The sequence below is a fragment of the Melanostigma gelatinosum genome, assembly GCF_949748355.1.
Source record: "Melanostigma gelatinosum genome assembly, chromosome: 10".
Lineage (NCBI taxonomy): Eukaryota > Metazoa > Chordata > Actinopteri > Perciformes > Zoarcidae > Melanostigma > Melanostigma gelatinosum.
In genome coordinates this window covers 11,276,496-11,291,303 of record NC_136643.1, presented here as the reverse complement: position 1 = coordinate 11,291,303, position 14,808 = coordinate 11,276,496, and the positions used below count along the sequence as shown (strand labels likewise).

Sequence of the window (14,808 nt, the reverse complement as noted above, 5' to 3'; positions counted from 1 at the left end):
TTTCAATTTTTTGAGGCTTGACCCTCCCCTCCCCCCCCCCCCCTCTAAATCTTCTGGTCAAAACACACAAGCTTGCACTACTAAAAAATAGCACGCTCTTTTAGAAAGCCGTTCAATATCAGAAAAAACATTTCATAAAAAAGTTTAAGAACAGCACATTACACCTCCTGAAATATGTCATTTTGTATTACTTTTATATATTTTCAGCACGAGATAAATGGAGTCTCATAAACAACAAGTGTCACAAATGGGTTACCTGAAGAGTCACGTTAAGCCACGTATAACATAACTGACTACACATGTATCACAAGAGTGAGTTGAATAGTTTGAATTTCTTGTAAAAATGAAACGGTTAATATTTTCCTCTAACGATAAACAGTGGCTGTAATTAATTACTAGAGGAGCCTGAAATCAAGGAGTTTATCTGACACAACACCTAAGTTTAAGTTACTGTCTTCTGACACGATTGCATGTTTGTTTACACCAGTGCTCGGCCTACAGGTTGAAAGGATGGAAGGGCTGAAACAAACCTATATTGTCACTTGTGATTGTATGACAACTCAAGATTCATGTTTCCTCCAAAACTAAATATCGTCAATATATATATAATTGCACTGAAACCTTTTATTTATGGTAAACAAAAATGAAATACAGATTGGTCCTGTCATTTTTCTGAAAACTATTTGATGGATTTCCATTAAATTTGGGCCACTATGAGATGGTATTTATTTGATAAACTCAAATGGTGAGCATGGTAAACACATAAGTTACCTGCTTAACATCGACATGTTTTTAAGATTAATCTTTGCCTTTATTTTACAGAGCAATGCCATTGTGAACATGTCAGCATGCTAATGTTAGCATTGGGTTGTCAAGTCACATTGTTTACGTTAGCAGTTACGAGTCCCCGAGTCAGAAATACATGTTAGCCTCCGACTTGTAATTCCATGTCGTAGATATCTGGAATTTCTGACACGATATAACGATATCTCCCATTTGGTGACACGCACTATAGACATGTCCGCAAACTGTTAACGGAATGTCTGCAAATGCCCCACCGCTGGCCGATACAGCTAACATAAGCAAACATTAAAATAAAATCCAATAGAAAATAAATTTGATTAATTTGGAGCAATGTATTGTTTTGCTGTAGTTTGCTTAAATCTGCTACAAATAGCCTACATACCACTACAAAAGTAGTTAATTTAGGCTATTTATCTGCTGTGACAGCAAGGTTAGCACTGTGGTGAACCATCTCGGACCTGAACAGAGCCAGTCAAAGAGAAACTAGCTTTTTTTACTTTTTAAATCACCTCATTGGAGTGAATGTATATAACCTTGTTGATCAATTATTTAACTAATTTACATCCATTTAAAGTATGAATTAAACTATACTTTTGACTCATCAGGTATTCCGTTACTGACACTTGACTTCTGGGGCTTCATAGGGTGAAGATTTTTGTATTGTGTGTGTATATACATACATACACACACACTCACTGTGATCAATCGTGAGACCAGGAGAAACCGCCACTTGGAATGTTACAGCATAACATAAAATCCTGTGTCTTGACGAATTTTGTTTAGTTCAGGTGAGTTATTGTACTATATGGTTTGTTCATATTTCTAATCTTTTTCCAACTAAATGTCGTGAAGAGAAATTCAGTACATTCTTGTCGTACAGACTTTGATTGGATTAGATCTGTGTGAAACTTTGTAGTGCATAGGTAACATCATACTTAAGTAAGAATTACTGCAAGACGTCCATACACATCGATAATTGTCAAAGGTTTTATAAATGGTCCTTGTGCTGCTGAAATTGTTCTGTGCAACATTGTGACTATCCAAGAAACCAATATCATTAAACCAAGTAAAAAAAAAAAAAAGAAGGTATTCCTCATGAAGGAATGATCTTTCCTCATGATCTTTATTCCTCGCGGAATAAAGATCAGACATTGCTGACAGGAAGAGATGGAGGATGTTGGGGGGGGGGGGGGGAATGCAGATGACAGAATTTTTTTTTAACAGACAACAAAAATATAAAAACCAACTTGACTTCATCCCAGATGCGATAAATTAAACAATCGTACATCTCTATAAATTTTACTCTTTAAAAAGTCTCTGTGAAATAAATACATAGTGCTTCTATTGTAAGTGTTCCCACTGAAAAATACATTTGGAGTACAATCTTCTTTCAATTACTTGAAAGGAGATAAAGTTTCATTGAAACATGCAGCAGTCAGGAGAACAATCTAAGAATATAGATGCAGCGATATGGAGATTAAACAGGCACATAACTGCACTGTCAGCGTAAGGCCTGTTGGCCTTTATACATTTACACAATCAGAGACGCATTATAAAGCTTAGATCATAATTTCCACACATCTCACTGTCTCACAAAACAAATACATTGAGAGTATTACCCAAATATTTCCAGGTAGAGAATAATATAACATGAGCTATACTGTAACTAAACTAATACACTTTGATATACTCTATAGCCTGGGATACCACAAGATTTACCGACACATTACATTAGTAATATACTGTAAAAATGATTGCATTACGGATACCCAGATGTTGTATAATTAGTTTGAATAGTATTGAGAATGTGCTCACTCACTACATTATGATAAAGGTGAAGGAGGGAAATGAAGGACAGCAGCGATGTACAGCCAGAACGTAAAGCACACCAGACGGGACACAGCAACAAGAAGTAATCCATCACACATCTTCAGAAGTATGGTCCGGTGTGGCGTAGAAACCTAAATATTGTAGATGTGTGCCGCAGGTCTACAGCAGGCTGTCCAGGCTCTTCTCAACGCGCTCCTTGTCGTCAGCACCAGCAGGCGGGCTGTATTTCTCGTTGTAGCTCTGCAGCATGGTGACCACATCGTGGTGGCCAAAGTGCACCGCTTCATCCATCGGCGTGTTCCCCCATCTGTACAAAGGAAACATATTAAAGGACTACTGGGTGGAAAGCATGGCGCGCTAACGCAAACATTACACGTCATTGCCTGCTGCCATTCTAAGCAGTTCATCCAATAGGCTACCTGCTCTACAGTTCAAAGGTCAACATTGCGACACGTGTTGTGATCATGCATTTCATTACATTTCTGGAACTCAATATTTGAAGCATTCTCACCAAACACTAACTTGCTGTTAGCTTTGTGATTAATCTCATTAGAAACAGGACTGCCAATTCTTCCCCTTTTATACAAAGCATAATTGAGATAATATGAAGAGTCTTCTGACTTTCCTTTATTGACTATGAGAAAAGCTTATACTTCCGGTCACGTCAAGTCAGTTTTATTTATAAGATCACAGTTTTGCCCCAGTTTATAATCCTTACCAACAACTTGAAAGGTAATGTCATTTATAAACAGATATTTTTGCCTCAAAGCTTTACATAAACCACTTCACTCTTCCCCTTTTCTCTGTAGTCAGTATACGTCTACACTGTGTGGCTGACTGTTTATACAGTGGGCTAGTAGATACGCAGTATGAACAGACTGTATGCCACACTAATGCATGAGGAGTTTACATGTTTCTTTCCTTTCTGGGGGCGTCCGTATTGTTTTAGTTACTACTTTCTTGTCAAAATGGAATCGGTTAATCATTTCAAAAAATATACTTGCACTAACTGTCAAAACCAGTGGTTTTGCACGATTCATCCTATTCACTAAAACAGTACTGCTGTCTTAATATACAATATTATATAATATATAAGTATATGACCAAATAAACATACACTTATAGATTAATTTCCTTCCTGAAACAACTCGTATGAAACTTGCTTTAAATAGTCATTTTAAAGTCTTTGTTTCGTACATTGATTTTCTTTCATAAATGCATTCCTGTGCATGGATTGCTTTCAAAAGTATTCATTGTTTTAAATGCCAAAAATGACAACTTTTCACAGTTGTGTTTTTATTATGTAACTGGCATCTGTTGTTATTTGTTAAAATAGTCTTACAATCAAAGTGGATAATAATCCCCGTGTTTAACCCGTCAAAGACTAAAGTGTCTGAATTAATATTCACATTTAACAAATCAAGTTCGAACACATCTAAAGTTATGTTGTTGTTATGATGCTTTGGAAAATGGCCAGCAGAAATGTTTTATAAGAATATGATTTGGAATCAATGGGGATTTTTACGAGGGCCATTATGGTTCCTTGTAAAAATGTACGACCTGAATATGTATGTAACCAGGAGGACTGTGGGTATTACAAAATATTCATCCTGCAGCTTATCGCTCAAGTTAAAGAGAAAGCCACGAGATGGAGGGCCTGACATGTGAATTTTCTGCTACATAACGAGAGCAAAGAGGTACAGATGGTGAGGAAGAGCAGGCTGATGATGAGTCTGGCTCACCTGTCTCTGGGTACTGGGTTCACCTTGCAGGCCTCCAGGAGGAAGCGCACTACCTCCGTGTGTCCTGAGAGCAGAGCGCATGTTGGAAATACAAAGCATTCATAAACGTAACGACGTAAACAGGTTGTGTGCTTTATCCCAAATACAGTAAATATATTTAATATATATATATATATATATATATAAATAAAATATATAAATATTTTAAATATATATATAAATATATATATATATATATAAAATATATAAATATTTTAAATATATATATATATATATATATATATATATATATATATATATAAACAAATGAGGCAAATAAATATATACATAAATATATATAGTAAACAAAAAATAAATAGTTTATACCAGTAGTTTTACAAGACTATTTTTTTTCATAGCCATGTTTATTAATTTCATAGGCATATTTATGTATTTATTTAATATTGAAAATGAATGGCATTCCATAGAAATCACCCTTTAGTATAAAACATGAATGTGAACATTTTTCATATTTGGATATAAGGCCCCTGATCAAAAATACACAAAATATGTGGACAAGGTTGCACATACTTTGCATATTCTGATCATCATTTTATTATAATCAGATTTTGACAACTGTGAAGTTGTGAAGTCAATAAGGATGAACAGAATGCCTTTCGGATGCAGGTTACCTTCAGCTGCGGCCACATGGAGGGCCGTTCTAGAGTCGTAGTCCCTCTGCTCCATGTCCATGTCTGACAGTGCAAACCTACACACACACACACACACAGTTTGTTTAACTAACTTTGTCAGTACCTTTAATTATTGCATGTAAAAAAGCTGGCCTCCGCATCTTAAGATCTTTTGTGTAAAGCATTCCCTCCACATAGAGGTTATTATATGTCTGGTGCGCTCAGGGGGACACAACTCCACCAACTTACAGACTGCAAGCGTGTAAACGTATTATAAACCTTATTCTTATACGGTGCATCTTTCAAACATAAAAAAAAATGCAAATGGATGGTGATTAGGGAAAGGCATGTGTGAACTCAAAGACACACACGAGTTTTGGTAAAACTCCACTAATCAGGTAAACTTCCTCTTGCTGCCACTTGAGATCACCAGCGTGTAAGAGAGAGCACGTCTGCCATCTTTCTGTCTCTGTGGGCGTCACACAGTTTATGCTTTAAGAACAGACTCCTCTGGCTGATAAAGGTGAAATTAGCATGAATTATTTTGTGGCCAACGTTACAAGTTAGTAAACGTAAAAAAGAAAAGAATAAAAGTTGACCTCCTCAGTGCAGAGGCGTCTCCTGTGTAGGCAGCAAACAGCAGGTTGACGACAGACTTGACCTGTGGGCAGAGACAACGAGAGAGAACATTTGGAGGACCACAGACTCATGCTATTTCTACTACCGCTGCACCAACTCCATGAAGTTAAACCAAATTCTATTTCTGTTCTTACGAGGGACTGGAAGGTATACAACAGGAATGACTTCACATATCACTGATGGACTCGAACACATTTAACTTCAAAGCAGTTTTCAGTTTCAGGGTCTTTCATTCTCATATCAAACTTAGAGGATGAGGTTGGCGTTATTCTATAGTTTTCTTACGGTCAACAGATCCCATGAAAAAAGAAAGAACGTCAGTCCGTCTCTCAGTACTTCCAGACTTCCCCGTCTGCGAACCTCAGACCCAAGCTACTGAAGACGTACATTTTCAAAAACTGCTCTGGTTTCATCATAAAAGGACCAGTCATTTCTTAGAACAACGGGTCTTTGAGCAAACGTGAAGAGAAATCAGGAGTAAAATAGTGCATTTGTTGGGGACTATTTTCAGCTGCGTATGAATACACATTTGGGAGCTCTGGTGAGTATTTACGGCAGTAGGGTGGTGTATGTGGGATTGAGGAAAATGACCTACGGTGCGTCTGTTCATGGTAATGAAGTAACATGTCCTCCAGTGCAAACAGTGTGGCTCATTGATGCGTTTTTAAATGGACACCGATGGAGCTCAATGGATACACAGACAATACTAGTCAGTGGGATCAATTTTATAATAGTTTTGGTCTTTTCGTGGAATTTGACGATCAGAAAAATACACCAGAAGTTGGATATCACTATCTTAGCGCTACAAAACGATGAATCATGTCCTATAAGCAACACTTCAGGAGTTGAAAACATACAAAGAAACTTTGGAACTGTGAGTGAGAATAGACGCAAAGCCCGTATAGGTATTTCAATCCAGGCTGAGAGAATGTATCACACTATTCCAGTATAATATTATACTATGGATTAATAAGCAACGGAATTAGAATGAATATGACCCGAGATGTTAACTTGTTGTGACCCTCGCAGGGAAGGATTTTTTAAACTCAAAACACAAGAGTAGTAATCGTGTTTAGTGCAACAAGGGAACAATTAGGTATACACAAACTTCACCACTGCAAGAAGCACCACATCACTTTGTAAACACAGAAAGCCAACATTTCAGCCCATGCAGCAAAAAAGGAACCACCTCACCAGTTACAACCATCAACAGTCAAGCTGAAGCTAAAGGTCAAAGGAGTCGAGAAAAACACTGAAAGCAAATACTCCCGCAAATGACTATGTCAAGATTAGAAGGGCAGAAATCGAGACCGAAGAGAAGACAAAGAGGAACACAACTATGTTGGCCTCATTTCACCCAAAGCCTCACCCAGTAAGGCTCATTAAGAGGTCAATCACAGCTTCAGAAACAGACTCGGAGAGTTAACACACGCAACAGACACAAACACCCACAACTTCACTTCATCAGAGCGTGAGGGTATTTAATTAAATGATTTCATCATGTTGCTCAAGAATGCACGAGAGCTTTTTTCAGATTGGGTCAGTCACATGAAAGTTAGAAAACTATATTTTTGTCCTCTGCACAACATGTTAGATAAAGACACTTACCCCAAAGAAATTACTTACTTTGAGAACTTTTAAACAGCTCGTGGGCCGCCCCTGAACTGAACTCTTCTCAGACTGCTTGGATTCACATCGTGTTTAAACTCACAGTACAGATTGTTTGAAGCCACTAATAATTTAAAGCCAGTATCCAAACTCACGTCATTGAAACAGGGCCATTTAAGGTTCTCTATACGACATTGTGAACCTTGATGTAGCAGCAAACAACTATTTGCGATGTAAAGATAGATAGTGGAGTAATGTCTGCCTGAGCAGAGAAGGACTGAATGCTTTTAGTTCGTGCGAGCGTGACCTGCTGGCTCGCTCAGGGCCGCCGCTCTGCACTGTGCTTATAAGTCGGTTACAGCCGATAAGGCCTTAATGACGGCATGCTATCTAAAATCAAAACACCGGGGCAGCATTTTGCCAGCGTTGTTTGCTTCAGGAAAAAAATAAAAGAAGCAAAGCAGATCTTCTTCACGGCAGGGTTGAGGAATCTGTGTAAAAGGAGCCGATGTTCATCTTCCCAACATTGCTCTCGTGACCCCTGAAAGTAAAAGCTGTCATCATGCTACCGCTCCTCACAAAGTGTGCAACCAAAGACTTGTGAGTAAACTCAATGCTCGGAACAAATCTCTGAAAGATGATTTTCTGCAGCAGCACTATATTCTTGCTGCATCCTGAATCAGTGGCAGACAATGCTCTAGTCTAGGTTATGGCCAGTGGAATAAGAATAAGTTGTTGTTGTTGAATATGTTTCAGTCAGGTACAATTCTAAAAATATTTGCATGAAAAGCAAAGATTAGAGGAACACAAAAAATTGTCCTGTTTAGCACCCCACCCCAAGTTGGGAACACTGGATCTACAATATGTATCTATGGGGAATTACATGGTGCCCTGTCTGTTCAGGGAATCAATATATGCAAGTTGAAACAAAAACAGTGACTAGACATGAATAATTATTTGTCATCAGCTGTCTTTTTTTGGCATGAACCACAAACCGAAGTCAAAAAGATTTGAATAATTTCTTAGAAATTAAAGTATTGCAAATAGTTTTGTCTCCACATGTCATACATGCGATACATTCATGACACTTATATGGAAAGATTAAGTAGGAATCTATATTTTTAGACACTTTCACCCAAACTCACATACCTCCCAGTAATAATAGACTAAACACATTCCAAAAGCTGAGCTGCCGGAGAGAAAACACGTTGATATCAGTTTGTCAAAATGCTGTAAAACTGGAATCGTGCGACGCGGTCAGTGATGGATGGCCGCGTTAGGCAACATGAAGAGCAAAGTAGCAATCTAGTCACGTTGTGGGTGCGCGGTTCAGAGCAAAAAAACATACATGTCCGACAGACTCTTGCTTTAATGTCTTCAGGAGTAAAAGCCACGTTCCTACATGACGATTTGTTTCTGGTAGCGGTGACCGAACTCAAACAATAAACCCCTGCTGATGCTAAATAGATGTTTGTTGTTAAAGAACACTTACAGGCACAGAGAAATGAGATGATATATAATAGTACTTTATTTAATTTTATACAAAGGACAACAAGGCTAAAAAAAAATAATCTAAACACCCACTTTCACAGTCATGTTTGCAAGTCCATCACAACCAAAGACACTGAAGTCTTTCACAAGTTCATGTCTTAGCGCCGTCTTCTAAAAGCGGACAGGACCCATGAAGATTATGGAGACTTTACATACAGAATTACAACCATGTGGACTGAGAAAAGAAACCAAAACACAGAAACATTAAGCGGTCATGAGCTTGGAGCTGCATGGCTTCATCTATTGTCTGTTTGGAGACTTCAAAATGTAACAAACACATGTAACGTAACAACTTTCCAAACATTTTGTCTGATTTAAAATTTTTCAAGAATAAATGGTAGCAATAGTTTAAAAATGTATATGCAAATTCCATGTCACAAGCAAAATTGATGTCCAAGACAAGCGTCAACATAAATAAAGACATGTGGAAGGTGATCAAGTGAATTTCAAACATATCGATTACATGGGATAAAAACACATTTCTTAAAATCATACAAAAATATGCATGCAAGATGGAGAATGACAATTCACAGAAAAAAACAAAAACAAATGAACACCAGGAAACATTACATACGTGACATGAAGCATAACAATCGGATGATTTTCATGGAAAGGGTAACTGCATTCAAAAGCCCCCTGTCATGAGTCTGATTGTGCAGAATAATAATCACAGTTTGAGGAGAGAGAGAGAGAGGGGGGTTGCCAGTTACAAACTTAAAAGTGTTACAGGTCATTTGCCCTCATGCAAGGCAACCCTCGGCTCGTCTGTCTGATTTTTCCAATCCAAAGATCGGATAATCAGCTCTGATTGGTTGCATTAGGGTGAGATCAGTCTCTGGACATGCAGACACAGTATTTGAGATGTTGTGCCAATGACCCAGTACTGCAGCAGCAAAGAGAAAACAAAAAGAAGCTTGCACCGTGTTTACTAACCGATTCCCTTCACTCTCACACCAGAGAGGCAAAACCGAGGTCGAGATGAGATGCTGAAATGAGAGCTACCGGTACTCTTGGAACCTGATCACATCTGAGGTGAAACGGAGTATTCAGGACTCCATTACTGGAAAAACAACTGAAGCAAAATGAAGCAGGCTTCATCATCATGAAGGACATGACAACGACTACATCAGCGCTTCTGGAAATCCCCTACTTGTGCAGCGTTTGCACAACAGTTAATGGCTATAGCAGATGAAATACCAGCCATAAATTGTATCAAAAATGAGGTTTGATATGGAAGTTTTGAGGATTATAACTTTCAAATAAGCCTATTACTACTTTCAGTACCTCCTAAGAGGGTCCACTGCAAAACCTTTAGCGGGACGCAACACAGTCCGCGGATGAAATCTTTCAAAGTAACCAACAGAACCAACTCGACAAACATTGTGGTCTGCTGTTGAGGATCATGACTCATGTACAGACGCGCACCTAAAAGCTATATACACCCGCCACTATGTGCATTCAGACGAACAGCAGTTATGCATGTGGAAAGACGTTTTGATAATGTACAAGCTTACTAGAAGAGTAACACGTTAAGAACTTTACAAACAATACTGAATACCTGCTGTGTGTGTGTGTGTGTGGGCGCATACGAATACTTAATACACTTTTTGGTTTATACGGATAAACATTTCTGGATCAGTAGACTTGAGGCATCTAACTCAATTGGCATCTAATCTAATAGATATTGCAGTCCCAAGTCCCCCCCCCCCTCTTAAAGTGTACTATACCCAAAAAGAAAACAATTAAAAAAACAACTGCTGCTGCTTTTCCCCCCTTAAAGCTTTTAACCCATTAATCACATAAACCAGTTATATTTTCAATCTGCAATGCTTCAGATTCTTCATTCCTCCACTAAGGGATCCTGTTTCGAACTATTGTTGTGTGCAGTGGGTTTGGAAAGCAGCCCAGATAAACGCTGCAGTCACCTGCTCACAGCAGAGAAGGTAAAGGTGGTACGACGACTGGTCGGGCGGCTACGAGAGGCTTTACCTAAAGGCAGCGGCATTGAACACACGCCACCGCTCTGCCAACATCATACTGACAAACATGGCATCCAGTCTCACACACACACACACACCATCTGAACTCAACGGCATGAATGAGGACAAGTTAAGGGAGTCTCCATGGAGGAGTCTTGAAAACAGCTTTTTGTCACCTCTCTCCTGAGCAAACCTCTCATCACATTATCATCATAGAATCAGAAAAACCAACTGCCCAGCACAACAACTACAGGTTAAAGGTTGTTTTACTGCATATCTGTCCAATATGCCAGTCCTGTTTAAGTGGGCACAGTAGCTGTGTTTTCCAAGTGAACGTCTATTGTCTATTCTATTCTTTTTTTTAAAAGCTATGAAGGGAGGCACAAACGATGCTAAATGTCAGTCATTCCAATGAATGAACGCATACAAATGTGCAGTTAAAATCTCCTGCAATTCTTTTTGCATACAAATAGACTCCAATGGGAGGTTTCCTCCTAATCTCATATCACAAATGTCTGCATTTATTCTACTTCAGACATCTTTCGGCAAGCATACTGCATTTCACAGCAAAGCCATATACATAAACGTGGAACAAGTGCTTGTGTATTGTGACGAAACACTTTAACATTAAACTACAAAAGAGGGTCAGAGGGTCTTTGGTTCTTAGACTGTGTCTAAGGTAAGTGACTCAGACAAGCCTTCACTTTTTAGGTTGATTCTTCGTCATAAAAAAGGGCCAGCATGTTAAGATTGGAAAAGCAAAATACCTGCAATCTTAACATCCCTTCAGCCCTTCATGGCTCACTTTTAACACAATGAGAAATTACATAATTTTAGTCATAACACTGCTGCACTCCAGCCCAGGCTTTCACAGCTAACTCATATGTCAACAATATTCTCCTTTTACCAAAAACTTCCCGTCAATAATCCTGAAAACTCCCAAAAAAACCCCCCCTGCATTCTGTTATACTGATATTTTCATCACTGTACTGCGCTACATCCAGCATCTGTACTTATGGTCTAATATAAACATCAAATATCCGGCCTCAGTGAACTATTATCTCTAGAACTGAATGTATATTTTAAGACTGTTGGTCTAACAGCTGCTGTCCTGACTCTCTACACGCGCAAACACACACAAAACTGAATTTCAAATAGACCCTTAGCCTACATTTTTGAATAAGATTGTCAAAAAAACATTTTAATAAAAGGGGGTGATACTAAACAGGAGCACAACCTGTGCACCCCCCCCCCCCCCCACACACACACACACACAGAAAACAAGCAGGTAGAGGCTTTAGAGTTCATTTGGAATTCATAGCAAAATTCAGCAGGAACCCATCTCATTTTTACCCATCACAAATAAAAACAAAAGAAGCTCCCCAGACTGTCCACAAACACACCAACTGCTTTACAGGCAATAAATAATCTTCTACATCATTTATGTAAACATACTGGGTGAGGGAAAGGTGGTGGTGGTGTTTGTGCGAGAGGTGGGGAGAGAGATCAGTGGAGGTGGGGGTGTGGGGGACAGGCGGGTCTCCCTTCTTTTGAAATTTAATTTCTCTCGGTGACATCGTCCATCCTATAGACTACAGTGGTGGAGCTGTCCTGGTGCGACTCGGTGGAGGACACCTTTTTCCAACGAGGGGCTTTCAGAGCTAGCTCTTGCTGGAGGCTCTCGTAATCCATGGGTCCGACGGAGAACTGCTGTTTCAATTGACACGAACAAATTAGTCTCGCTCCCTCTTTGTGTGCGTATGTGTGTGCGTGTCGTGTCATATTTTGAGTCGAGTGAAAAAAACAGTCCATGTATTGATTTACTGGCTAAATTGCACATGTTTCAGCACTTTGCTTCTAAGGCAGACACACTTTGACTCTAGTCTGTCATCAGAGTGGGCCTCCGTGCAGGGTGTCCGCCAGAGAACTTGTTAGGCCCGGTGGCAAATGTCTTTTGCCGGGGGCTCGGCGCGGACCAGCGACAGACCGATGGCGGTATTTAGGTATAGGGCCTTATAGTTTCTATGACAACAGAATCACGGATTTGAGAAAAAGCTAAAAACCATTTCAGAGTTGGAAACGTTGACATTTAAAATGTGTCCCAGTTGATTTTCTGTTGCAGTGCAAGCAATATAATAAAGGGGGAAGGGTCGTTACCTCACTCAACTCACATTGGAGCCAAGCCAGTAGTATTCTACATGTTTGACTGTAATAGAGCATCTTTGTTATTAATGACACTGGGCTTTGGTTATGACACCAGTGTTAATAAGCTGTATGCCTCACTGTGTGGAAGAGACTGGGATCAGTCTTTTATGTGTAAGGCAACATCAGGTTTGACTTAAACATTGCTTTCATTACTTTGTAAAACTAAATGTAACAGATAAATGCATAGACATAAATTAACTGAATTGTTATCTATTGAAATATTGGTATCTCGTACCAAAATCGGCTCGTTGTCACCGATCCCCTATCCAGCTATTTGAGTCAGTATTTGACTGATATCAGTATCGGTGCATGGTTACTGTTAATGATATCCAACGTTAGCCAGCGCTCTCGATAATGTTTCCTATTATTGTCAGGAGGTGATGCTACTCACCAAGTTTCATGTGCCTTTGTGTTGTCTACAACACAGAGTCCATCGGGCGGATCAGTTACTGACATTTTGGCTAAAGGTTGCTCGGTACCGTTCTGCTTGTGATAGTCTGAAGTAAAGACCATTGATGTCGGACCTGCTGTTTACTTTATGTGCGTTCCAACCAACAGATGTCGCTGGTGAGTTTTCCAACCAGCATCTCTGTTTCCAAACGAGCCGCCCACTGCAACTGTACATTCAAAAACCTCTTAAAAATAAAAAATAAAAATATTCCCGATGCTTCGGAAAGTTAGTATGCCTGAAAACTGCAGCAGCGATCTCCACAAGAGACGGAGCACCCGGAGATAGCCGTAACCTCGGCGTCACCCGCATTCTTGGAGAGTGTGTTCTGGTCAGTGTGTTTGATGAGGGAAATGGTGGCGTTTTGGATGGTTTGTTCCTCACAACATGATGCCGTTTGTCCTTACCTGATGGTCCCCTCCTTCTCTGCGGGGGTCGTGCTTTTTGGTAAATTGCCTCAAGTTGTCGTAGTTGTGGAAGTTAAAAAGCTCCACAAGGTCCTGGAAGGAAAAAGGAAAATACATACATCAGATGGGTACGAGGCTGGAAGTTGAAAAGCCAATGATGTCGGTGGTGTATACGTTGAAAAAAAAAAAAAAAGCACATGAGCTGGACTCTGATTACATTTGCGGCAAAGGTGGATTCTTTCGTGCAGCATCTACTGAGCTCTGTATCTGGGTCTGGCCTCTAGGTAATCATTAATCAAGCATCACTTACTTATTAAACAGGTTTGGTTACTTTAGAAGTATGTCAGCCAACTTGAATCAGTACTCCGTTGCATAGTTTCATTTGTGAACGTTTGTGTACAAACAATCATTGAAGCCCCATTATTATAAAATAATATACACACACACACACACACACACACAATAAATAATGTAAAGTTATATTGTCAAAAAGAAAGTCGATACATGCGTGTGTATTTGTGGGTTAAGGCAGGGATTCCCAAAGTGTGGTGCGTGCACCCCTGGGGGTGCGCGAGAGGAAAAATGTAATGGTGGTCTAATGGTGTAATAATTAATATTAAATATAATTTTCACAAAATAAAAACATGAATGTAACAGACTCATGTTTGTCGTTCTGGTGTTGACGATGATATGTCCCTTGAGGGTTGCTGTAGCGAAGGCGCAACCCCCGCCTCTGGCCAAAGGAGAAAACAATGATAAAGAGAGTAGCCGTGGGCTGATACAAGATGTCTAATCTCCCGACTCCAGTTATTACTGTATGATAAGTGCCCTTATACACGAACCCAAGACGCTCGGTTACATGCATTATAAAAATCCCCCTTGTAAGATTTAAATTTAAAATTAAAGACGTACAATTTAATAAAT

The 14,808-nt window shown here is 39.4% G+C and overlaps 1 protein-coding gene across 3 annotated transcripts in view; it reads right to left on the bottom strand.

The window, feature by feature from the left end:
- Positions 1–48: 48 nt before the first annotated feature.
- LOC306783652 (glutaminase kidney isoform, mitochondrial-like) overlaps positions 49–14,808 on the bottom strand; it is a 35,656-nt gene continuing 20,896 nt past the window's right edge. For 2 of the 3 annotated variants that reach the window (XM_079277372.1, XM_079277374.1), the window contains 5 exons: positions 13,885–13,977; positions 5,647–5,708; positions 5,048–5,124; positions 4,377–4,440; positions 49–2,941 (listed from right to left, as the gene is read on the bottom strand). In XM_079277372.1, coding sequence (XP_079133498.1) covers positions 2,794–2,941; positions 4,377–4,440; positions 5,048–5,124; positions 5,647–5,708; positions 13,885–13,977 — 444 coding nt within the window. In that variant the 3' untranslated portion in view covers positions 49–2,793. Of the gene's footprint in view, positions 2,942–4,376; positions 4,441–5,047; positions 5,125–5,646; positions 5,709–10,569; positions 12,535–13,884; positions 13,978–14,808 lie in introns of those variants that run through there. The other variant, XM_079277373.1, reaches the window with a different exon arrangement.